This window comes from Ovis aries, chromosome 7 (assembly GCF_016772045.2).
Source record: "Ovis aries strain OAR_USU_Benz2616 breed Rambouillet chromosome 7, ARS-UI_Ramb_v3.0, whole genome shotgun sequence".
Classification (NCBI taxonomy): domain Eukaryota; kingdom Metazoa; phylum Chordata; class Mammalia; order Artiodactyla; family Bovidae; genus Ovis; species Ovis aries.
The window spans coordinates 84,420,074-84,444,996 of record NC_056060.1 but is presented as its reverse complement, the minus strand read 5'-3'; the positions used below and the strand labels follow the sequence as shown (position 1 = coordinate 84,444,996).

The 24,923-nt window shown below is 39.8% G+C and overlaps 1 protein-coding gene across 1 annotated transcript in view; it reads left to right on the top strand.

The window, feature by feature from the left end:
- NEK9 (NIMA related kinase 9) overlaps positions 1–24,923 on the top strand; it is a 39,629-nt gene that overhangs the window by 4,512 nt on the left and 10,194 nt on the right. The window contains exons 3-18 of the mRNA XM_012182349.5: positions 128–183; positions 738–808; positions 2,021–2,126; positions 3,784–3,915; positions 5,465–5,575; positions 6,574–6,638; positions 11,273–11,323; positions 11,785–11,977; positions 13,734–13,878; positions 14,526–14,726; positions 14,913–14,959; positions 16,178–16,333; positions 17,941–18,049; positions 18,907–19,068; positions 23,049–23,219; positions 23,962–24,021. Of these exons, the coding sequence (XP_012037739.2) occupies positions 128–183; positions 738–808; positions 2,021–2,126; positions 3,784–3,915; positions 5,465–5,575; positions 6,574–6,638; positions 11,273–11,323; positions 11,785–11,977; positions 13,734–13,878; positions 14,526–14,726; positions 14,913–14,959; positions 16,178–16,333; positions 17,941–18,049; positions 18,907–19,068; positions 23,049–23,219; positions 23,962–24,021 (1,836 nt within the window). The remainder of the gene's footprint in view (positions 1–127; positions 184–737; positions 809–2,020; positions 2,127–3,783; positions 3,916–5,464; positions 5,576–6,573; positions 6,639–11,272; positions 11,324–11,784; positions 11,978–13,733; positions 13,879–14,525; positions 14,727–14,912; positions 14,960–16,177; positions 16,334–17,940; positions 18,050–18,906; positions 19,069–23,048; positions 23,220–23,961; positions 24,022–24,923) is intronic.

Genomic DNA, 24,923 nt, shown 5'->3' with positions numbered 1-24,923 from the left:
CAGCGTGAGACATGATTGAGCATGCACACACTCATGCAGAATATTTTACTTGCTGTGCCACCTGTTAAAATCCTAGTAGCTTTGATCTCTGTTAAGCAATTCAAACCTGTTTCTTACTTAATTGCAGGAGGGAACCTGTATGATAAAATCCTTCGTCAGAAGGACAAGTTGTTTGAAGAAGAGGTAATTCATATTTTCTGTGAAAGGAAGCTAGAATTGTATTGTGATTCTTGCATTATAGTTCTGTGTTTACTCTTCCAACAATGAAGAGTGTTTTTTTCCTTTTGTTCATACTCCTTCCAGGCTCTGATTGATATTCATGAGAAAGGAAACCTCTAACAAGGAAGCTGTCTATAGCTGCTTCCTAAACGGTTTACCTCCACATCATGATTCTCTATGGGCTTTCTTTCCCGGTTCTATTACTGCATACTGGTATGCCCAGTTTTCTCTACCTTTGCATTCTTCCTGGATTTCTTTCCACAAGTCTGCTTCACCATACTATATTTTATAACAACATTCAAACTATTTTATGATAATCCGCTGTTTTTGTTTTTTTTTACCCCTACCACTTTTCTTTGCCTACTCAACCTACAAGCAAGAAATGTCAAGTCATGTTGAATCATAACCTCTAGTTGCAGTTTTCTTTGTTGCGTGTGTGTGTGCGCGTGCGTTTGTTTATTTAAATGGTATTTTTTTGTTTGCTTCCAGTCCAAGTATAATTTATTTTTTCTCTGCAGATGGTGGTATGGTACCTATTTCAGATTGTTTCAGCTGTGAGCTGTATCCATAAAGCTGGGATCCTTCATAGGTAATAAGTGGAAGAATATGGGATGGATTCTTTTCTATCAGTCCAACCCCCACCTTGGGTACCTCCCATCAGCACTATTATTTTCTTGATTAAACAGTCAAGGCTTTTCCGTTGATAATGATTTAGGAAGGAAAGAGTGAGTAATGAGGGGCGTTATCTTCACTTCCTGAAGTTAAACTGTTTGTGATCTAGGAAGAGTCTCCTCAATAGCTTAGTACTGCTCAGTCATCTCTTTATTTTAGAGGTGAGTTCATTAATTCATCAGTACAGCCTAGAGGGCCACTACAAAAGTCGTATTAGACTAGTTGGAATTCACAGTAAATGTTTTCTCTGAGCAATAAAATTGGCATTTGTTTTTAATTTAAGTAAAAAGCTTATTCATTGTTTTATAATTAATTATGCAGTTTTACCAGATCTTGACCAGGGGGAAACAGCTTTCTATTCACTTCTAGCTGTAGGAGAGAACCTTTATAAGAACATTGCCACTTCATTATACCCTTAAATGAGTCATGGACTACTGCTAGAGATTAATATTAATACACTAGTTTTCTTTTTTATTGGTTTGTCCATTTAACATACAGTTCTTGATAGTTGTTGAGTGGCTACAGTTGTATATTGTTTTATTTTTGAAAATTATCAAAAATATTGTTCTGATTTTTTCACATCTTTCAATAAAGGAAGGTACAGTGTGAACCAGGCACAGTTTATTTGTGTTACAAATGGTCAGTTCATCTTCAGAAAGATAGCTGGTGATTTTATTTAGGTGATCTGTATGGCCTAATCATTTTGCTGCTGGAATATGCTTCTCTTGCCTTAACAGATTTGAAACTTTGACAAAACTCAGTGTTAAAATTGCCTGGATATCACTTAATTCAAGGCACCAGTGGTAATTGAAGAGGCAGTGCACCTTATAGGAATTACTTAGGGCACTTTTTTTTAATCTGACCTTTCAACTTTTCCTAATGACTTCAGTGTTTGGGGGAATGTGCCTGTGCTGTGAATCCCTGGAGGATGAAGTAATTCTCTGCCTCTACTCCCCCAAGTTCCCTTCTCAGTATTGAAATGTATGAGAAAATAATGAACACTCTTTTGGATTCCATAACAGCCTGAACAGTGGTAACACACTCTTAGTTTGTACTAATTTTGGGCGGGAAGGTAGATGAGATAAAACAGTTTAGTGTATGGATTTAATATACTGCATTTTTTCCCCAGGGATATAAAGACATTAAATATTTTTCTGACCAAGGCAAACCTGATAAAACTTGGAGATTATGGCCTAGCAAAGAAACTGAATTCTGAGTATTCCATGGCTGAGACAGTAAGTATGTGTTATCATTAACTCAGTTAGGCGTTTTTTAATTTTTTAATTTTTTTTTAATTTGGTGGTGCTACACAGCATGAGGGACCTTAAATAAAGTCCTAATAACCACTGGACCACCAGAGAATCCCCCCTTGACTTTTTTTTTCTTTTCCTTTCTTGTACCTTGAGATATAACTATACCCCCTAAATCTTGCATGCTTTTTCACGATGTTTTTGCAAGTTCTTCATACTTATAAAGCAAATCTTTTATAAGTCATACTTAGAAAAGGAGTCTTCTTCCTAGACCCACTAATTTACCTGCTCGGATGTTTTTTTAAGAGCCATTGTCCATATAACAGCTCAAACATCATTGCCCTTTCCAACCCTAACTAAAGACTTTTCCAAAAGCAATAAAATGCTTTACCATTTTTTCCAGCTTAGGATCTTTAGTAGATCTTATTACTTTATCTCTCATTTAATGTTTTGAGCTTCAAATGTTAGACGTCTCTTGTGTTTCCTTTGAATTTTTTCTGGTTCAGAAACCCTGTTTTACAAATAAAGGCTGATGCCCAGAAAACAATCTCATCCTTAATATGATACACAGTCTGCACCACAGGACTCCCTTCCCACCTGATCCTATGAAAGACCATTGATAAAGAGTAGACATAAATTGATCTCTGACGATAGTGATCTGATCCTTTTAGGACTTATAAAACCCAATTATTACTCTTCTGGTTTCACAGTGCTCTGTCAGAACTTGAAAATGTAAGGTAGTAAAATTAATTTTGTCCTGATTTTTTTTTTTTTTTAATAATATTGAGATATTTCTGCAAGCAATCTAGAAACATCCAAGGATACTGATAGCCAGGGTTGGGAGTCTGCTTCAGGGACTCAGAGTCTGCTTGTATGATGTTGCTGTACTGAGTTTCTGAGGAAGTAGTCATGCCCTTGCATGGATTTTTCTTATCAAGAATAATCCAATAAAATAAATGTCATGTAAGCTGTCTGAAAAATTGTTTTACTTTCCTTATTAAAGATGGCTATCAGTGTTACTGGAATTTCTTGGGTGCTCATTGTCTCTCATCTCGGGAGAGACATGACCTCCATTTAGGACATTTATCTCCTTCCAACACATTCTTGAACTCAGAAGATCTTTTTGAATTTGGAAGAAGTTCACTATGTTAGTATTACAAATGTTAAATTGAGTTGTTCACAGAGTTTCACTACTGTGTGTTTCAGTTAGAACTTTTAAACCCCTTTATTCAATTACCATCTCGAGCTACCAGTTTTTGTATTTTTTTTTCCATTGGTGAACTTTTACCAAGTATGCTTTTTCCAAGTCTGTGAAGTCTTCAGTGGTCCTTGAATGCCTGGATCTTCTGTGATCCAGGAATCACAGAGCTGTTCTGCCTCCCAAGTTACCACAGGTCTTCACCACAGAGATTGTCTCTTTATAACTGGCCCAGGACATTTGATATGAATAAGATTTCTCCCCAGAGTGGCATCAGCTCAGAATGATGATGGGATATGCTGTTTGATGGGAATGTTTTAGGATATGCTGATGAATGTTCTATAGTTATCACTAACTCCTAGGAAATTTAATTTAGTTGTTAAAATATTAATATAGTTACCTCAGAAAAGAAGTTAATTTTTGATTGATTTCTTTGTTGTTTAGCTTGTGGGAACGCCATATTATATGTCTCCAGAGCTCTGCCAAGGAGTAAAATACAATTTCAAGTCTGATATCTGGGCAGTAGGCTGTGTCATTTTTGAATTACTTACACTGAAGAGAACATTTGATGCTACAGTAAGTTGATGTACTATCCCTACATTGTCCTTGCAAATGGTACAATTTGGTTGAGAGAATCTATCCCTGAGCTTCTGACTTCTTGAACAGCAATCAACTGTCGGCAAAATAATAACCAATGTTCAGGCACTGGCTTAGTAGTGTATTGTAAAGTACTACAGACTAGATTTATTTCCAACTTGAATTCCCCATTGAAAAAAATCATAATCAAGTAGTTTGAGCATGCCTTGAATCCACTGACTATAATTTTAAAACTGACTCTGGGATCAACTGTGTGATGCAGCGGTTTGGATAAGCCATTTCACTTCTTATACTTCAGCTACATCATTTTATAAAAGCTAAGGCAAATTATATAATACTCATTAAAGTGTTTTGGTCTCTTGTGAAAGCTTACACACTGACTCTTAGTTTTACTAGAAACTTACTGTGTTATAAACAACAAATACCTTTAAGTCTCTTTTCTTCTTAAAGTAAAGCCTGGTATTAAGTAGTGCTTCTCAAGCTTTAATATACATAGGAAATCACCTGGGCATCTTGTTAAAATGCAGACTCTTTTTTAGTGTGTCTAGACCTAGTCCTGATACTCTACACTTCTGACAGACTCCCAGATGATTCTGGTGCTCATTCATGGACCGCAATTTGAGTAGCACAAGTGGATTCACATCCAGTATCCTCTACAAGCCAGATGGGAGAACTTAGGCAAATCACCTCATCTCTTTGATTCTCTATTTTGTCAGTAACAAGAGAAAAGATACATATTCCCCTTATAGAGCTGCTTTTCTAATGTATATGAAGATGCAAATGTAAGATAATGCAAAGTTCTTTGGCCTTTTATGAGACCTGTTTATTTCTCTAAGCCCTGAAGTTTGTTTTCTTAAATAATATAGTGGAAGGAAAATGAGTTTTGGAGTCAAACAGACTTTGATTGGAATTATGCCTCCTTTTTTTTTTTTTTTTTTACTGTTTGTGTAGTCTTGGGCAGGTTACTTTATATCTCTGAATTGGTGATGATAACCTTGTGTGGTGTTTACAAGAGTTAAAAAACATATGTGCAACTTATGTTACATAGTGATCTCTCAGTAAAGGTGGTGGTGGCATTGTTACAATAATTTCTTATCACTATCAACTTATTCATTGCCTTGTCTTTTGCAGCAGAGTATCACCTGACCATTATTAGGATATATAAATCAGGAGGCAAATTAGTTGGCAAAGGAGATACTTAGAGCCAAGAAGCATTGCTAACTTTGCTTTCCTTTTTCTTGGAAGTCATTTGAGGGGTCAGATTATAATATACTCTGAATATTATTCTGTTGGTCACGTAGTCATACCTCTGTGTTGGCCAATTGGTTTCATTCTCTCTGATCATAGTAGTACATCTCCAGCCATTTCTTAGTGAAGTATACTAATAGTTGTAAAAAGAAGTCAGACCTAATTTACAGCTATTACCATTTCTTTATATGATCAGCACAGACATCTCAAAGCCCCTACTGGTAGATTGTAATGCCATCTTTATATAACCAAGGACAATACAATAATCATTTTCTCATAGAATCCACTCAACTTGTGTGTGAAGATTGTACAAGGCATCCGGGCCATGGAAGTTGATTCTAGCCAGTACTCTTTGGAACTGATCCAAATGGTCCATGCATGCCTTGACCAGGTAAGTGTGATTTGCATATTGATTTCAGTTCACTGTTTTCCCTTCCAGCCTTAGTGTCTGGAGTATGGCACAGAGGAACTTGCACAAAACCATGTCCACGTCCCCAGGGTAGGATGTATTTGTGGCTGTATTCAGGTGAATGAAAAGTGAAAGTGTCAGTCGTGTCTGCCTGTTTGCGACCACATGAACTGTAGCCCGCCAGGCTCTTCTGTCCATGGACTTCTCCAGGCCAGAATACTGGAGCAGGTAGCCATTCCCTTTTCCAGAGGATCTTCCGAACCCAAGAACCAAACCCAGGTCTCTTGCATTGCAGGGAGATTTTTTTACCATCTGAGCCACCAAGGAAGTCCATTCAGATGAATAAGCATTGGCAATTCATGTGAGCTGTGTGCTTCAGCCAACAGATTCTTCCTTTATTAGTTTGTGAAATTGTGCTCCATTTTTTATAATCAAGATTAATTTTTATAAACTGTATAAGAGGTAATTTAGAATTCCTCATGTACAGAATGTATATAGTTCTAAATGTCACAGTTGCCTTGCAGTGTAGTTCTAGGTCAGTATTACTCAGAGGTAGTCCAGGAACCATGGGCATGAGAATCGCCAGGGGGCGGGCAAGTCTTATAAGAAGAAAATGAAGATTCCTGGGCCCTACCCCAGGCCTTCTGGATCAGAATTTCTGTGAATAAAGCCCAGAAATCTTTATTTGTAACAGGTACTCCAGGAGATTCTTATGTTTTATGTATATTGAAATTTGAGAACCACTACCCTAACAGTTAAAATCCTTGAGGAAGGTACATTCTCATTCTCACATGTAAGTGCTGATGATAATGAGCATGAAGCATAGAATGTGACATAATAGGTTTTTGAAATAAAAAGGATGATATATAGTGGTCTCTGAATAGCAAACCTACAGCCTTCTAAGAAAAAGTAAAATGCCTCTTTAGATCCCATTTCGCCCATTTCCTTTAAGTTAAAACTAACTCATTGGTACTTTTTAGGATCCTGAGCAGAGACCCACTGCAGATGAACTTCTGGATAGACCCCTTCTCAGGAAACGCAGAAGGTAAAAAACAAAGAAGTCGCTTCATTGTCTTTCTGTAGATGGTCAACTAACTGTATAGGCCTGACCAGAGTACCGCAGAGAGAGGGTGATGTTTCCTGACCTGGCCACTCTGGTGCTATTTTCTTCCAGCATCTCCGTTTTCATTGCTCGACTTCGACCTCCCTTGCCCCTGCTAGTTTGTTCTGAATCGATCCTGATGAGGCCCTAGACCCCCCATCTTCTGTGAGTTCTACTCTAGAGTTTGGGCATGAGAGTGTAGTAATTAAGAGAGGAGGGCTGTGGACTCAGTTATCCTTACGTTTGTATCTGAGTTCTGTCACTGTCTTTGTCAAGTTGTTTAACATCTTTGACCCTTAGTTTTCTCTATGAAGTGAAGTAGGCTGAGGATTGAAAGAGGCAATGCATATAAAGGGCTCAGCTCCGGGCCTGGCACAAGATGCTCAACAGTTGTTGGATAGGAGTGTAGGATTGGACTGGGCCATAGCTTTGTAGTGCACTTGTTTCGATGATAGGTTGTAATTGTAGGGGTCCTCTTCAGATACCTTTTGCCCATGTCCCATAGTTGAATTTGACTGATTCCTGATGGGTTATTTTCTGAGATTTATTCAGTATTAGAGGTCTCTAGAGGTAGAAGGAAGGCCCTTTATCCCTCACCTTTTGTAGGAGGCTTCAAACCCTAGCTCAAAAGAAAAGACTTTCTTTATGCTTCTTAAATGTCCTAGTCTCTGTTTCATCCTCTTACACTATTTTTGCCTTACTAATTCCTTCTTCTGCCAGTTCTTTGTGAATCTTCCCAACATTCAAATTCAAGTCTTGCCCTTGGATGCATTAAGTGTATAGCTAATTCCATAATCTCTGTTCTTTGGTCAGTACCTTTATTCTGTTGTGTTAAATTGATCTTTTCTGGTTTTCCAGTTGATCTCTAGCCAGAGTTTTAGTGCCTAGAATTACATATAACACTCCAGATGCAACACTGTAACCTTTTATTTATGTTCTATTCATATTCAGGCAGTCACCCTTTAGGGCTGGATAGGCATATTTAAATTCTTTATCTGGCTTATTTTCTAACAGTATAATCACTGTTTAAATCTCTTATTTAAATATTTCCATTGATAATTTTTAATTGCCATTTTTATTGAGATAATTGGAGATTTACAGATAGTACTTCCTTAGAACTTTGTTCTTTGATGGAAGAACATAAGACAGAGTTTTCCAGATAAAGCACAGACACAGAGAATTGTGAAAATATTCAGGAAGCACTAAGTCCTATTTGACTACACTAGAGGTTTTAGACCTGGCATTCTCAATTGCAACACCATTAGAACTTTCAAAAATTACTGGTGCTTAAGCACCGCCCCAGGTCTTCAGGTATAATTGGTTTAGGCAGAATGGGAACCCTGAGCTGAAACATGGGAACTAAAGGAAGGAACCCTTTAAAAGTAGGTAGAGATCTTGAATGCCAGATGAAGGAATTTGTGCTGTATTCAGGGAATTGTATGGAAGTGTTGGATATTTGAGAGGGCGATTCATGTGATGAGAGATGGAACCTTAGGAAAAGTTATTTAGCAATACTAATATCAGTGTTAAGTCAGTCCAGGACTGAATAAAGTAGATTGAAACTTTGGTGAGACCAATTAGGTACTACTGCAGCCTAGTTTACCAACGAGCTATGCAAAAAAGCAAAATGGCTGTCTGGGGAGGCCTTACAAATAGCTGTGAAAAGAAGAGAGGCGAAAAGCAAAGGAGAAAAGGAAAGATATAAGCATCTAAATGCAGAGTTCCAAAGAATAGCAAGAAGAGATTAAAAAAAAAAAGCCTTCTTCAGCGATCAGTGCAAGGAAATAGAGGAAAACAACAGAACGGGAAAGACTAGAGATCTCTTCAAGAAAATTAGAGATACCAAGGAAACATTTCATGCAAAGATGGGCTTGATAAAGGACATAAATGGTATGGACCTAACAGAAGCAGAAGATATTAAGAAGAGGTGGCAAGAATACATGGAAGAACTCTACAAAAAAGATCTTCACGACCCAGATAATCATGATGATGTGATCACTAATCTAGAGCCAGACATCTTGGAAAGTGAAGTCAAGTGGACCTTAGAAAGCATCACTACGAACAAAGATAGTGGAGGGGATAGAATTCCAGTTGAGCTGTTTCAAATCCTGAAAGATGATGCTGTGAAAGTGCTGCACTCAATATGGCAGTAAATTTGGAAAACTCAGCAGTGGCCACAAGACTGGAAAAGGTCAGTTTTCATTCCAATTCCAAAGAAAGGCAATGCCAAAGAATGCTCAAACTACCGCACAATTGCACTCATCTCACATGCTAGTAAAGTAATGCTCAAAATTCTCCAAGCCAGGCTTCAGCAATACGTGAACCGTGAACTCCCTAATGTTCAAGCTGGTTTTAGAAAAGGCAGAGGAACCAGAGATCAAATTGCCAACATCGCTGGATCATGGAAAAAGCAAGAGAATTCCAGAAAAACATCTATTTCTGCTCGATTGACTATGCCAAAGCCTTTGACTGTGGATCACAATAAACTGGGAAATTCTGAAAGAGATGGGAATACCAGACCACCTAACCTGCTTCTTGAGAAATCTGTATGCAGGTCAGGAAGCAACAGTTAGAACTGGACATGGAACAACAGATTGGTTCCAAATAGGAAAAGGAGTACGTCAAGGCTGTATATTGTCACCCTGCTTATATAACTTATATGCAGAGTACATCATGAGAAACCCTGGACTGGAAGAAACACAAGCTGGAATCAAGATTGCCGGGAGAAATATCAATAACCTCAGATATGCAGATGACACCACCCTTATGGCAGAAAGTGAAGAGGAGCTAAAAGCCTCTTGATGAAAGTGAAAGAGGAGAGCGAAAAAGTTGGCCTAAAGCTCAACATTCAGAAAACGAAAATCATGGCATCCGGTCCCATCACTTCATGGGAAATAGATGGGAAACAGTGGAAACAGTGTCAGACTTTATATTTTTGGGCTCCAAAATCACTGCAGATGGTGATTGCAGCCATGAAATTAAAAGACGCTTACTTCTTGGAAGAAAAGTTATGACCAACCTAGATAGTATATTCAAAAGCAGAGACATTACTTTGCTGACTAAGGTCCATCTAGTCAACGCTTTGGTTTGTCCAGTGGTCATGTATGGATGAGAGAGTTGGACTGTGAAGAAAGCTGAGCGCCAAAGAATTGATGCTTTTGAAGTGTGGTATTGGAGAAGACTCTTGAGAGTCCCTTGGACTGCAAGGAGATCCAACCAGTCCATTCTGAAGGAGATCAACCTTGGGATTTCTTTGGAAGGAATGATGCTAACACTGAAACTCCAGTACTTTGGATACCTCATGCGAAGAGTTGACTCCTTGGAAAAGACTCTGATGCTGGGAGGGATTGGGGGCAGGAGGAGAAAGGGACGACCGAGGATGAGATGGTGGATGGCATCACGGACTCGATGGACGTGAGTCTGAGTGAACTCCGGGAGATGGTGATGAACAGGGAGGCCTGGTGTGCTGCGAATCATGGGATCGCAAAGAGTCGGACACGGCTGAGCGACTGAACTGAACTGAACTGAACTGACAGTCTAGTTGGACAGTTGTATGGATGTGAGAGTTGGACCATAAAGAAAGCTGAGCACTAAAGAATTGCTGCTTTTGAACTGTGGTGTTAGAGAAGATTCTTGAGAGTCCCTTGGATTGCAAGGAGATCAAGTCAGTCTTAAAGGAAATCAGTCCTGAATATTCATTAGAAGGACTGATACTAAAGCTGAAGCTTCAATACTTTGGCCACCTGATGCAAGGAACTGACTTATTGGAAAAGACCCTGATGCTGGGGTTGAAGGATTGAAAGGTTGAAAGATTGAAGGCAGGAGGAGAAAGGGATAACAGAGGGTAAGATGGCTGGATGGCCTCACAGACTCAATGGACATGAGTTTAAGCAAGCTCCGGAAGTTGCTGATGGACAGGGAAGCCTAGTGTGCTGTAGTCCATGGGGCTGCAAAGAGTTGGACATACTGAACTGAACTGAACGGCCTAGTTGGGAAGTAAAGTTGCCTAGAGCTAAAATGGTGAGACTGGGAAGGACAGGTGAGGATAAAGGGCATTGTACAAGTAGAATCTGTAGAATTTGAATATTGAAGAAAAGAAGACAGCTGAATCCAAAATCGCTGAAGTTTTAAGCCTAATTCACTGGGAGGATTGAAGGTGCCGGTTAAAGAATCAGGAGAGTAAGGAAGAAAATCTGTATCGGGAGAAAGACAATGAGCTGACCTTTAGAAATGTAGAGTTTAGGGAGTCACTGGACAGACTAGATGGAGATGTTAGCAGGTTCCTAAAATGTGCATCAGAAAGAAGTTCTCAAGGCTCTCTGATGCAGCCTAGAACATTCCTCAGAGATAGAAAACAAATAATCCCAGACTGCTGGCCTCATCGTGGTTAATGAATTGTCTAATGCTAGGCCTGTGTAACTGTCTGAGTTGTATCGAAGTACTTTGCTAAAAGTATTATAACATCGTATGAGGCATATGGTTTACAGAAGATTAAGTCTGTGAAAGGTTTTAAAGAGACACTGGTGCAATATAGAGCCTATTATTTCTCTCATGTATCTTTGCTTTTCTTTTGGTAGAGAGATGGAGGAAAAAGTCACACTGCTTAATGCACCTACAAAGAGACCAAGGTAATGCTCAGGAGACTCTTGAAAAAAGTAATATATCTTAAATTACCACCAGGGGGTTTTTCTTTCTTGGGTCTGGACATTGTTTGATCCCAGTAAGAAGCCTTTGGCATCCTTTCAGAAGCCCAGCATCCATTTAAATATCAAATAGTCATTTCAGAGCAAAAGAAAGCTGTAATTTCACCCTCTTACCAAAGTGGACCTCATTATCGTGGTGAATGTTGAAAAGTTGAAAAGTGTAGGTGTTATGGATCAGACTAGTATCTGATCTGGCTGGGCTGTGATGAAGCCCTGAGGCAAGAATTGCAAAGCCTGCCATGATAGAGGGTTGGAGTAAGTTGTCGAGAAAGAACATACTTTCTCATACCATAATTGGCAGTTCTACTCAGGGAACAGGCTGAAAGCATTTTTCTTTGATACAATTTTTATGTTAAATGTGCCTTTGTTCTGGGGGTTGTTGGCAGGTCAAGCACTGTGACTGAAGCACCCATTGCTGTGGTAACATCCCGAACAAGTGAAGTCTATGTCTGGGGTGGTGGGAAGTCCACTCCCCAGAAACTGGATGTCATCAAGAGTGGCTGTAGTGCCCGGCAGGTGTGTGCAGGGAATACCCACTTTGCTGTGGTCACAGTGGAGAAGGAGCTATACACTTGGGTGGTAAGTGAAAGCTACATACTTTAGAACAATGATGTGCACCTCACTGGGCCCAGGATATATAAGAATTTTGTTGGTTGAGTATGTGCTACAGAAGTGGCAGCATAAGATGATGGAATATAAGCTCTTTTGAGAGGAGGGATTTTTTCTGTTTAGTTCACTGATGTATCCCAAGTGCCTGGTACATGTTAGAGCACTTTTAAGTGTGTTTTGAATGAATGAATGAAAGAAAGAGCAAGAGAAGGAGAGAAAGAATTAAAAGGCTCGGACTCAGGAGACTGGATTCTCATTTACAGATGGGTGACTTCAGAAAGTCACTTGTTTACTCTGTTCTATTACCATGCATTTCAGAGCAACTTATATCTGTGAAGTAGCTTTGTAAATAAATGAAGTAGTGTACCATGTCAGGAAAATTCTAAGACCTCCATCAGTGATTGAAGATGGTATATCTTGAGTAGAATTTTCCTTTGTTCCCCTCTAGATTCTACCTTCTCTCTCACCTTGAACATACTGCATATTTTTGCTGTCTCTTTTCTTATCTCCCACTCATTCCTCATTCACCTGCCAGTCAATTGAAAGTACTCTTGACAAAATGACCTCTAAATTATGAAAACGAAACAGATAGGTGCCCTTGAGTCCTTGCTTGACCTTTAGTATTAACATATTGGTCACTTTTCCTTCTTGCAGGAAGCCTTGTCCTCTCTTGGCTTCCCTCCTGTCTCTTCAGCTGTGCCTTCTTAGGCTCACTTCATGCTGGTTTTTTATTACCCAACCTGTCTTAGAACCTCAGTTCTTCCCACTCTTCCTCCTTCTGGAGGGAGCTCATTTTTTCCAGTAGTTTCAGGTAAGTTCTCCAAGAGGACAGGCTTTATCCCCAGCGTGTGACAGCGTAGACACTCAGCTATTGGTTGAGAGAAAGAATGAGTGATTTGACCTCTGTTACAGAGTTTTAGCTTGCTGTTATTTCCAAAAATCCTCTCACTTGAAGACTAGCTTCTGGGGGTACTTTAGAGGTAGAGTGAAATTAGTGCCTTAAAAAACATTTATAGAAGGCCTTACAGTTGAGCTATTAAATGGGAAGAATGTCGTGCCTCTCTAAAACTGCTGGGAAGTCATTTAGGACTATTGTCAGTGCCTTCTAGCAGCCTCTTAGATGTAGCCAAATTCCTCATGACTTGCATATTTCAGGGAGTGAAAGACGCTGTTGTGTCCAACTCTGCGACCCCATGGACTATACAGTGCATGAAATTCTCTAGGCCAGAATACTGGAGTGGGTAATTTTTCCCTTCTCCAGAGAATTTTCCCAACCCAGGGATCGAACCCAGGTCTCCTACATTGCAGGCAGATTCTTTACCAGCTGAGCCACCAGGGAAGCCCCCTTGTGACCAAAATTTGTAAAAACTTTTGTAAGGATTTCCAAGAGCCTATCCTCCTATAGAAAAAATCAAGCTAAACTATATAAAGACATTGTTTTCATCATCACCCATAATTAGTTTACCTTAGACTTGGAGGAAAAAGACAGAATTGGGAATGTTTCCTTTTAAGTCCTGATAAGATATTTAAAATATCTTTATCTGTTGGCAGGGGATTTTTACTATCTGTCATTAAAAGATTTAATGCCCTTACCTTTTTGTTTTGTTTTCATTTCTTAATTATCAGCTGATTCTTTTTCCTACTGTTTTTCTTGATAAGAAGTGATGTTAAAGATTTGCTTTCGCATGAAAAGTTTAAAACTTCACAAGTCCTGTTTATTTCACAGAACATGCAAGGGGGTACTAAACTCCATGGTCAGCTGGGCCATGGCGACAAAGCCTCCTACCGACAGCCAAAGCACGTAGAAAAGTTGCAAGGCAAAGCTATCCGTCAGGTGTCATGTGGTGATGATTTCACTGTCTGTGTAACAGGTAAGCCAGCAGCAGAACGCACCCAGGTGCATTTCAGGTGGAGTGATGTACTTAATTCTATGCAGTTTTAGCTGGGATTTTACACAAAAGATAAGATTCCAAAGAACCAAAGACAGTGAGCAAATATACACTTTAATAGCAACATGCCCAACTTGATATAGCATTACAGGAGTGATGAGCAAGGAGAAAGCAGGTGGGTAACAAAAGAGGTGGGACTAGGAGAAATATATTGTCTGTCCCATTTTGGGGGTGCTGAGAAGGAATAACCTCACTACCTAGTCAGGTGTAGATAATACTAAATCAGGAATCAGGAGCTAAAATTTAGTTTTGGTCTTACCGTTATTCACTTTATGATTGCTTTGTGCTTCCTTTTTATTCTGTAAAATAGAGATGTAAAATAGGCTTAAATTTTTAAGCCTTTTTAACACAATCATCCACCATTTTTTAAAAAACTGTTACATAACAGTATGCATGACCCTCTAAATACAAAGAACTCTAGGCTTCATAGACAGTGTCAGATTTCTCTGCTGCAATCATCTCATATGAGCTCCGTGTCTGAGGTCGTCCTCGTTCCAGTCCTGTCCAGCTTTCTCATTAGACAAAACAAGTAATTCATTTGGTGGATTCTGCTTTCCTTCCTCTCACAGATGAAGGTCAGCTCTATGCCTTTGGATCTGACTATTATGGCTGCATGGGGGTGGACAAGGTTGCTGGTGCTGAAGTCTTAGAACCCATGCAGCTGGACTTCTTCCTGAGCAATCCAGTGGAGCAGGTCTCCTGTGGAGATAATCATGTGGTGGTTTTGACACGAAACAAAGAAGTCTACTCTTGGGGCTGTGGTGAATATGGTAGGTGTCGCCTTGACTCTCTACACTTATTCGCAGGGGCACAGCCTGACTTCAAGCTTGTGCACCTCTAAACATGTCATGCAGCCTCTATTTAAGTGTTAATTTAGTAAAAGAGAATCTTATGGAACATTTTCATTGGGACAGGAGCCCTCACATTAATGATTTTCTTTCTCATGTCTGTCTCAGGACGCCTGGGTTTGGATTCAGAAGAGGATTACTATACACCACAAAAGGTAAAATCAGAGGCAGCTTCTTCTTAGAGCCTGTCTAGGTCACACAGCCTTCAGTAATAAGTCCTCCTTCCCTGCCGCCTCATATCAAGGTGTTTTCTTTCTGAAATATTCCCTATCTGGGAGATTGACAATCCAGGATTCCTAATTTAGCACTCTTGTGGTCTTGTCATCTGCCTAAGTCATGAAAAGTTGAGAAATGATGTAGCCACTGTGGACACTCTGGAGTCACAGCTTGCTCATTAGTGAGCACTGAAATTAGCATGTACAGTGAAAAAGTTACATCAAGCTAAACACACCCTGCGTGGAAAGATGCTAGAAAGCAATATACTATCCTTTCACCTGGCACAGCCATTTCCCTTCCTCCTTCCACAACTGGACACCAGATGAAGTAGTTGTTTGTATTTGGGGGCATAGTGTATGAAGCATAATACCTAATTCCTCAGCACTGTGGAAGTGGGCACTGCCAGAGCCTGCGTGGGAGGGGAAACCAGCTGAGAGAGAGCGTGGCCACGTTCCCACCCTGGGACACAGGCTCACCCACGGGAAGGCCAACTGTAATCGGCTATACTATTCACTATTAAAGATGTTTATTTACATTTTAAAAATTAACTGATATATCTGTGGGACCATTCTCACTGAGTAGAATTCATAGCTATTCCTCTTCACCTGAAAAGGCTCTAGTATTGTTAGAAGGTTTGAGTGTTCAGATTTCACAGGTACACCCATCATGTCCCCCACCATTCTCCAGCCCTGTCTAGTTAACTGCAGAGGGATATGAGCCTTCAGACATCTTGGCTGCTGCCTCAATCCTTGGTCACCTCACTTATTGTATGACTGGGACTCTACAGGTCTGAGTTCTTCTGTAACCATCATGGGATATTGTATCTCAGAGGACTAAATCAGTAATAGATTGAAGCTTCTCCTTCCCCAGTGTTTTCTGAGAAGTGTTCCTAAGTAGTAACTAAGTACCTATTGCTAAAATTTGACAGGAGCTATCTATTTAGCTGACCTGCAGTTGCCTCTTTATTATAAAACTTAAGCTCCTTATTGAAAACAGTAGCCTCCAAGCTGCTGGGCAAATCTGAAGAGAATAGAACTCCCTGTAGTCATTCTGCTAAATGCAGGACATTACAGTTTTGAAAGAATTTGAGGATTTTTTTCTTAATACAAGTTATGTTGGGTAGATTTTTTTTTTTCTAATTTGTTTTTTTCTTGCAGGTGGATGTTCCCAAGGCCTTAATTATTGTCGCGGTTCAATGTGGCTGCGATGGAACTTTTCTGCTGACCCAGTCAGGCAAAGTGTTAGCCTGTGGACTCAATGAGTTCAACAAACTGGGTCTGAATCAGTGCATGTCTGGAATCATCAACCATGAAGTGAGTATCCCATTTGGTGTCCTAAATAAACCATCAGAACCTCTCTAGGTTGAGATTTCTTTGGAAATGCCATTATTGGTTTGTGACCACTTAAGAATAAAGTGAGGATCTCCACAGATACTAAGTCCAGCAAAGGTAGCCAGCCACAAAAGAATACATACTATATGCTACCCATTATTTGAAATTTGTGTGTCTAAGTCTCTTTAATCGTGTCTGACTCTTTGCGACCCCATGGACTGTAGCCCACCAGGTTCCTCTGTCCATGAGCTTCTTCACGCAAGAATACTAGAATGGATTGCCATGCCCTCCCCCAGAGTGTCTTCCCATCTCAGGGATCAAACCCACATCTATGACATCTCCTGCATTGGCAGGCAGGTTCTTACCACTAGTGCCACCTAGAAAGCCCACTGATGCCCATTGTTTGAAGTTTAAAGGCAAAATTAACTATGGCAGAAGTCAAAATAGTGGTTACAGAAGTAACCACTTCTGTTACTTCTGGGAGGAGGGGTATAGGCATTAACAGGAAAGATAGGAGAGAGCCCTAGGATGGTGGCAATGGTCTGGATCTTGATCTGGGTAGTTTTTATGTTTATATACCTATAGAAAAATATATCAAGCTGTATAGTATTATATAGTACATTATACCTCAATAAATTAGTTGATTATAAACAATCAAGTGATGGAATTCAGATTCTACCTTGTCCCTGAAATATAAACACAAGAAAATTAACATTATGAAAAGAAACATTTTTCCATGTGTCACCTCCCAGGAGAGTTTTTAAGATTACTCTCAAATCACTGATCCTATATAGGCTTATTAAATGTAATTACTATTACCTCCTTCAAGCATGTCATAAAATACACCTCTAATATTAAGCCATAGTCCTCTCTTTGTGGTAGTATGAGTTTTCATCCTTTTCTAAAGATTCGTATTAATAGACAAGTTTGCTGACTCAATGGAAAAAAATGGAATTAATTTTAAGCAATCTCTGTTTTAAAGTAGTGATTGTGAAATGGGGGAGTACACATTTGGAGCAAGTCTTGGGAGGGTGTCTGTGTAGTTTGAAAAGATATATTCAGAATTAACATTACTTGATTTGGGTTTTGTTATTGTATTATATTGTGAAATTTTAAACTTACATGACAAGATTTATTTTTATGCTAATCTAAGGGGATGTGGGTTTTAACAGGTTGAGAACTTTGTAGGTAAAATTAGGTCACAGTAAACTGATAGCTTAGTAGGTTAGAGAGTCTTCAAGATTCTTTAATTCTTTGCCCTGTTTTTGTTAGCTATGCACGGTGTATAACTAAGACAAATGTCAATGATTCTGTCCTTATATAGATGCCTTCTGGGATGGAGAGTTCATGTTTTGCATACCCTAATTTAGGAATTTAAAATTCTGTTGTCAGAAAGTCCAATCTCATACTAAATTCTCTGATTACATATTGAACTTATTTCTTTTTTTATTCCGTTGGAGATGAAAAGTTACCTGGTACCTTCTTAATAACATGATTTGCTTGAAAGTCCTTTTGGTCACCCTGACAATATTTTCAGCCTATTTTCCCTCCATTTTTTACCTCATGAGTCTTTGCTTATCTTGTTCCAGGCATACCACGAAGTTCCCTACACCACCTCCTTTACCTTGGCCAAACAGTTGTCCTTTTATAAGATTCGTACAATCGCCCCAGGCAAGACTCACACTGCTGCTATTGATGGTGAGTTGATTTACAACTGTGTGCACAGGCCTTAGAATTTCAGGTTGTTTTATTCTATCAAGTAGTAGCTCTTCTTAACTAAATGTATTCTCCTTATTTCCCCCCATCATCAAATGTTATCTTGTTAACAACTTGGGCATTCAAGTAAATGTTTTATTGGTAATCATTACAAATGTATAATCAATACATTTCTTAAGGAAAATGTCATACCTATAATTTCTGGCAAATAATGTCTCTAATTAGCACCATCTATAAGTTTTCTAAGTTAAATAGTACCCATTTCCCACCTTTAAAGTAGAGTATATAGGGCTTCCCTGGTGGCTCAGTGGTAAAGAATCTGCCTGCCAATGCAGGAGACCCAGGTTCCATACCTGGTTGAGGAAGATCCCACATGCCATGGAGCAGCTAAGCCTGTGCACCACAGCTACTGAGCGTGTGCTCTAGAGCCTGGGATCTGCAACTACTGTGCTGCATGTGTTGTGTGTAGGTGTTGAAGCCTGCATGCCCTAGAGCCTGTGCTGCACAAGAGAAGCCACGGCAATGAGAAGCCCGCACACTGCAATGAGAGAATAGCTCCCACTCGCCACAGCCAGAGAAAAAGCCATTGCAGCAGTGAAGATCCAGCCAGCCAAAAATAAATAAATACAATTATTTTTTTTAAAGAATATATAATATTGAGTCATTCCCTCTCTCTAATTGGTCATAGTTCCCCTAACTGCCCTAGGTCCGAAGTTATGTGGCAGTTTATACTTGTATACTCTCAGTAACCAGAAGCTAGTCCGTGGGACTCTGCATTGTCTGCCTTTTCTCTGTTTCATGACCATTTGTACCTGGTTATTTATTTTTGCTTCTCTCAGAGCGAGGCCGGCTGCTGACCTTTGGCTGCAACAAGTGTGGACAGCTGGGCGTTGGAAATTATAAGAAGCGTCTAGGAATCAACCTGCTGGGGGGACCCTTAGGTGGAAAACAAGTGATCAGAGTCTCCTGCGGTGATGAGTTTACCATTGCTGCTACTGATGGTGAGTCTGTTCACATTATTTCAAACTTGCTGGACAGATGGGTCTATTTTAATTTGAGGGTGTGAAAGAGGTGGACTGGTCATGTATAGCTGGGTCATATGTTTACTTTTTTATTTGTGTTAAATTGGTGGTCATGTTTTTATGTAACCTTATTAACTATTCATCTGTCCAACATAGTGATTGTTGTAAAAAGGTTAGATTTCTAGGAAATGGCAAGTTAGTACTCTTAAATTCCTACTTTTTTTACTTTTACTTTTTTGGCACAATGTTTTAAGAATTATCAAATACTTATACCTTGCCCAGCACCATGTTGGTTCCAATAAATGTTGGCTGAGTAGCTAGAGAGATGAATGTGTGTGCGTACCTGTGTGCTCAGTCTTGTCCAACTCTTTGTGACCCACCAGACTGTAGCCCACCAGGCTCCTCTGTCCATGGTATTCTCCAGGCAAGAATACTAGAGCGGGTTGCCATTTCCTGACTCTGGGGATCTTCCTGACCCAGGAGTCGAACCTATCTCTTGTGTCTCCTGCATTGGCAGGCAGATTCTTTATCACTGGTGCCACCTGGCTAGAGAGGAGAACATCATGATTTGACCTTGCTCCTAGGTTGGGGTCACTGCACTGCAGTGATGTCCTTCAGTTCAGTTCAGTTCAGTCGCTCAGTCATGTCTGACTTTCTGCGACCCCATGTATCGCAGCATGCCAGGCCTCCCTGTCTATTACCAACTCCTGGAGTTCACTCAGACTCATGTCCATCGAGTCAGTGATGCCATCCAGCCATCTCATCCTCTGTCGTCCCCTTCTCCTCCTGCCCCCAATCCTTCCCAGCATCAGAGTCTTTTCCAATGAGTCAACTGTTCGCATGAGGTGGCCAAAGTATTGGAGTTTCAGCGTTAGCATCATTCCTTCCAAAGAAATCCCAGGGCTGATCTCCTTCAGAATAGACTGGTTGGATCTCCTTGCAGTCCAAGGGACTCTCAAGAGTCTTCTCCAACACCACAGTTCAAAAGCATCAATTCTTCAGCACTCAGCTTTCTTCACAGTCCAACTCATATCCATACATGACCACAGGAAAAGCCATAGCCTTGACTAGACAGACCTTTGTTGGCAAAGTAATATCTCTGCTTTTCGACATGCTATCTATTTAGGTTGGTCATAAGGGATTGCTAAAACTTGAAAGGCTGTGTACCGTGTGTCTCTCAACTTTCTGAATTGGTCTAATGGGATTTTCTTCTCTTTCCTTTCAGCTATTTCTTCTCCTCAGCATCTTCTTGCTGTTACTTCTGCTACCCTTTACTCCCTTTCCTCTTTCTTCTGCTTTCTTTTTTTTCTCTCTTCCTATATCACCTTGATTTTTGTAGCCACTTCTTTTTGGTAAATGGTGAATACCAAAACACGTTTCATTTTCTTATCTGTTGACTCTTTTGTTGTTGTTGTTATTGCTCATGCTCAGAGATGTCTTTGTTTTCTTTCAGTCTGTGCCTGGTGTTTATACAGGAGAGATCCAGCAATAGTGTCAGACAAATGATCTGTTACCGTACTTAAGGAAGTGAACCAGCCTTCATAGTTGTTTGTCTCAAAACAGCGGGTTTTAGGGAACAGACTGGTTAGTTCATGCTAAATAACAGGAAATGTTAGAAACAGAATCAGGATGTCATTGAGAATTAAAAATACTGTAGCAAATTCAGTAGCACTTTCTGACAGGGCCTTAGAGAGGGAACGTTTCTTCAGTGTAAACATCTGTGTACTTTTCAAGTTAAACTTCAGAATGATGAGTTTAGAATTAGATTCTGTGACTGGGCATATTACCTATTGATGTATGTTCCTCTACTTCTCTGAACTGTACTTGATCACCTCACTCACATGGCAGACATCAACTGTGTGCCTACTATGCTCCAGATCCTCTTTTAGACCCTGGGAATATGGAAGTGAGTTTCAGTAAAAATAGAACTGTGATCCAGCAATTCCATGCCTGGGCTTATCTCCAAATAAAAGGAAAAGAGTAATTCAAAAATATACATGCACCCCAGTGTTCATAGCAACACTATTTACAATAGCCAAGACATGGAACCAACATAAGTGTCCTCCAAAAGACGACTGGATAAAGAAGATATGATATACCTATACAATGAATGGGATATTACTCAGCCATTAAAAAGAATGAAATACTGCCATTTACAACAACGTATATGGACCCAGAGGGTGTTAGGTTTAGTGGAATAAGTCAAAGGAAGACAAACACTCTATATTAGCACTTACATGTGGAATTCAAAAATAAAACAAATGGATGAGTATAACATAACACAAGCAAACTCACAGAGAGAGTGAGAACAAACTAGTAGTTACCAGCGGGGAGGAAGAAGTAGAGAAGAGCAATTAGGGGCATGAGATTAAGAAATGCAAACTGCTATGTATAAAACATAAGCATCAAAAAAAACCCATAAGCACCAAGGATATATTGCATAGCATAAGAACATATAGCTATTATTTTATAGCAAATTTAAGTGGAATATAATCTATAAAACTATTGAGTCACTATGTTGTACATCTGAATCTAATAAAATATTATAAATCAACTATACTTAAATTAAAAAAAAAAGTCTTAGAAAGCTGCTCTCCTTAGGGAATTCATAGTCTAGTAGGGTAGGGGAGATATACATATAAACAGATTAGTGCAGTCAGGTAGGTTCTCTGCTGTTAATTGCAGTGTCTGGCTCTAAAGCTTAAAGTGTCCAGGGCTCAGTCCTTCCCCCCCTTCATTTTCTGAGTGAGGTTATTACCTTAAATCCTCCCTTGTACACTAATAGCCTTATATTACCATCCCTGACTCCCAGACCCACTAATTCAACAGAATGTCTAAAGATAAGGTGGCTTTATAGCCCAGTCTTCCCAGATTGGTCCTGATTCATGCCTATTGTCTGAGCTTAATTGTTAATAGCACCCCCTTTTCATTAAAAAGTGTCCTAATTTGTATAAGACGTAACGAGCATCCCAAACAAACTTACTGTGTTCCAAAACAAATTTCTGATTTTTTGTTCAAATTCGTTCTTCCTGCAGCCTTCCTGTTTCGGAAAATAACACCTCTGTCCTACACCTCACATTCCATCCATTAGCAAATTCTGTAGATTATCTTTGAATATATCCAACCACTTCACTACTACGTCAGTTCATGACTACAGCTGATCTCTCTACTTCCACCCTTGGGCCCCTGCAGTCCGTTCTCCTCATGGTAACCTGGGGGATACTTTAAAATACCTACTGTTAAGTATCTTTACTGGTCTCCTATCTCAAACAATAAAAACTAAAGTCGTTGCAGTGGCCCACATGACCCAGACCTCAGTCACCTCCTGACCTCTTCTGTAGCCACCGTCCACTCTTTTACTTTGCTCCACCTGCAGATGTATGTGATACTCACCTTACCTACATGGAGCTTTGTACTCAGCTGTTTCCTCTGCCTGGAAAGCTCTTCCCCTGGATAGACCTGGTTCCCTCTCACTTCAGTAGGTCTGCTCAAGTATCAGCAAGCACTTCTCTGACTACACTATCTAAAGAAATGATACTCCACTGTTACTGTTTATTTCCACTTTTCCTTATTGTTGATCTTCCTTCAAAGTACTTAATACTACCTAAAGTAATTAATCAATCTCTCCCCACTAGAAGGTCAGTTCTACAAGGGCAGCAACTTTGTTTTGTTCGCTGCTGTCTTCCCAGCACCTCAAGCAGTGCTTGTCATGAAGTAGATGCCCAATAAATATTTGAATGGATGACCACAAGTGTTGAATGAGTGGTTGAATGGATGGCAGTGTGTAGGAGTGATGGCCATTCTTACCTGGGTGGCATCAGAAGTTGTTTAGGCTTTATACAAGGGAATAAACAGGGGCAAAAAATCTTTTTAGCTCTAGAGCATAAAGGTGGGGAATCCAAAAGAGTTGGGAAGCCAGTGTTCTGTTCAACTTTCTGCTATTTATTTATTTCTTACAGATAATCACATTTTTGCCTGGGGCAATGGTGGTAATGGTCGCTTGGCAATGACCCCCACAGAGAGACCCCACGGCTCAGATATCTGCACTTCATGGCCTCGGCCCATCTTTGGATCTTTGCATCATGTCCCAGACCTGTCTTGCCGAGGCTGGCACACCATTCTCATTGTTGGTAAGGGTTCCACGTGTTGGTTAGGATGGCTTTGACAGAGGATTGACCCACACCTAAGTTACTGAGGGTCACACTCTTGCAAACAAAGTGTCCTAAAGAAAAGAAGCTACTTCTGTAATCTAACAGTGATCAGATGGGAGGAACAGAACATTGTTATTTCCTCAGTTTTGTCACTTGCTATCTCATGAAAACTTTGGGCTCTGCCTCCTTAACATAGAATTTGTTACTTCTGGTCACCTACTAATTAGTGTATCTGTAATCATGCTTTTGTGAGAAACATTTAGTACACCTTTAAAAAGAAACTAAATCATAACTATTTTCTACATAAAGATTCCTTTGGTATGAACTAAATTATAAAGGCCTGTGTAAAGGTCTACAAGTTCAAAGGTCAGTGGTTTTCAACTTTGGCTGCACATTAGAATCCCTTGAGGAGTTTTTAGAAATCCCATTGTCCTGACCAATTAGATCGGAACCTCTGGATTGGGACCTAGGCATTGCTACTTTCTAAAGCTTCCCAGCTAATTCCAAAGAACAGTTAAGGTAGAGAGTTGCTACTTCACATAGTGATTATAGTTAGAGCTGCTAGTGGTGCTTGGCTTCTAATATTTATATCTAAAATAGTAATTAGTTGTCTGGTGTGAGAGATAGCAGTTATTGCCTAGATTAAGTCCCTATCCAAGTCTTGTCACTTTTCCTGCCTCTAGCTGTAAACAATGCTTACCTACTGAATATTTTTCCTCAGAGAAAGTATTGAATTCTAAGACCATCCGTTCCAATAGCAGTGGCTTATCCATCGGAACTGGTAAGTAGCAGTATCTCAGGTACCAGTGGTTTTTTTCAGGTGCGAGTCTTTGGGTTGAATTCCATGCAGTCTCCCCAGAAAAAAGGAAATAGGAACTATCTTTGGGAAATTAGGAGCACAGTGATCAAGAGGGAAGAGCATATTTTGGTAGATTTCACAATAGATGATGACTTTCGTTTTGTGGTCAGGGGGAGAGTACATCTTTGCCACCACACATGTGGGAGTAATTACGCGGGTAGCCCAACACTGCAATGTGACTTCTGTACTGTTCTTTCCTTAGAATGCCAGGGGCCATGTGTTCTGGCCACCCTTTACTTCTATGGTGTTCCAGGGGTATTCTAATCTATAGAAATAGTCCTTCAAAACAGGCCCTCAGAATTAAAAGTTGGCTTTACTTTCAGTGTGGTCAGGAAAGTCAGCCCAAAGGTCTCTAATACTTTTCCTTTGGCTGCTTTCTTCATGGTTCCCTTGTTTAGGGCCTTGCTAGGAAACTGAATCTGTGTTCCTTTTGGTTTTCCATTTGCTAGAGTACCTATCTATAGTCCTTGATGTCTCAAAACTGGATATTTTGTAGAATCAAAACAGATAAAGACCCAGAATGAAAGCAGATTAATCCTCCAAAAAGACAGCTAAAAATCTAATCCAGACTTGTTAAACTCTAGTTGACACAAACACGCATCACACCTATTATTAGTTTTCTTTAGTAACTCATTGCTCAGCGTCTGTTTGTCCATATTAATATCTGTTACAAATGATAAAGTATCTTTTTGCTAAACACAGCTGTTCTATTACAGCTTTATTTTACTGGAACAGTATTTAAAGGAAAAACATAAGATTAAAAGCACATGTCCGTTATCTGGAAGATGTAAACTCTGTAAGAGCAGGGATTTTTGTCTTTTCTC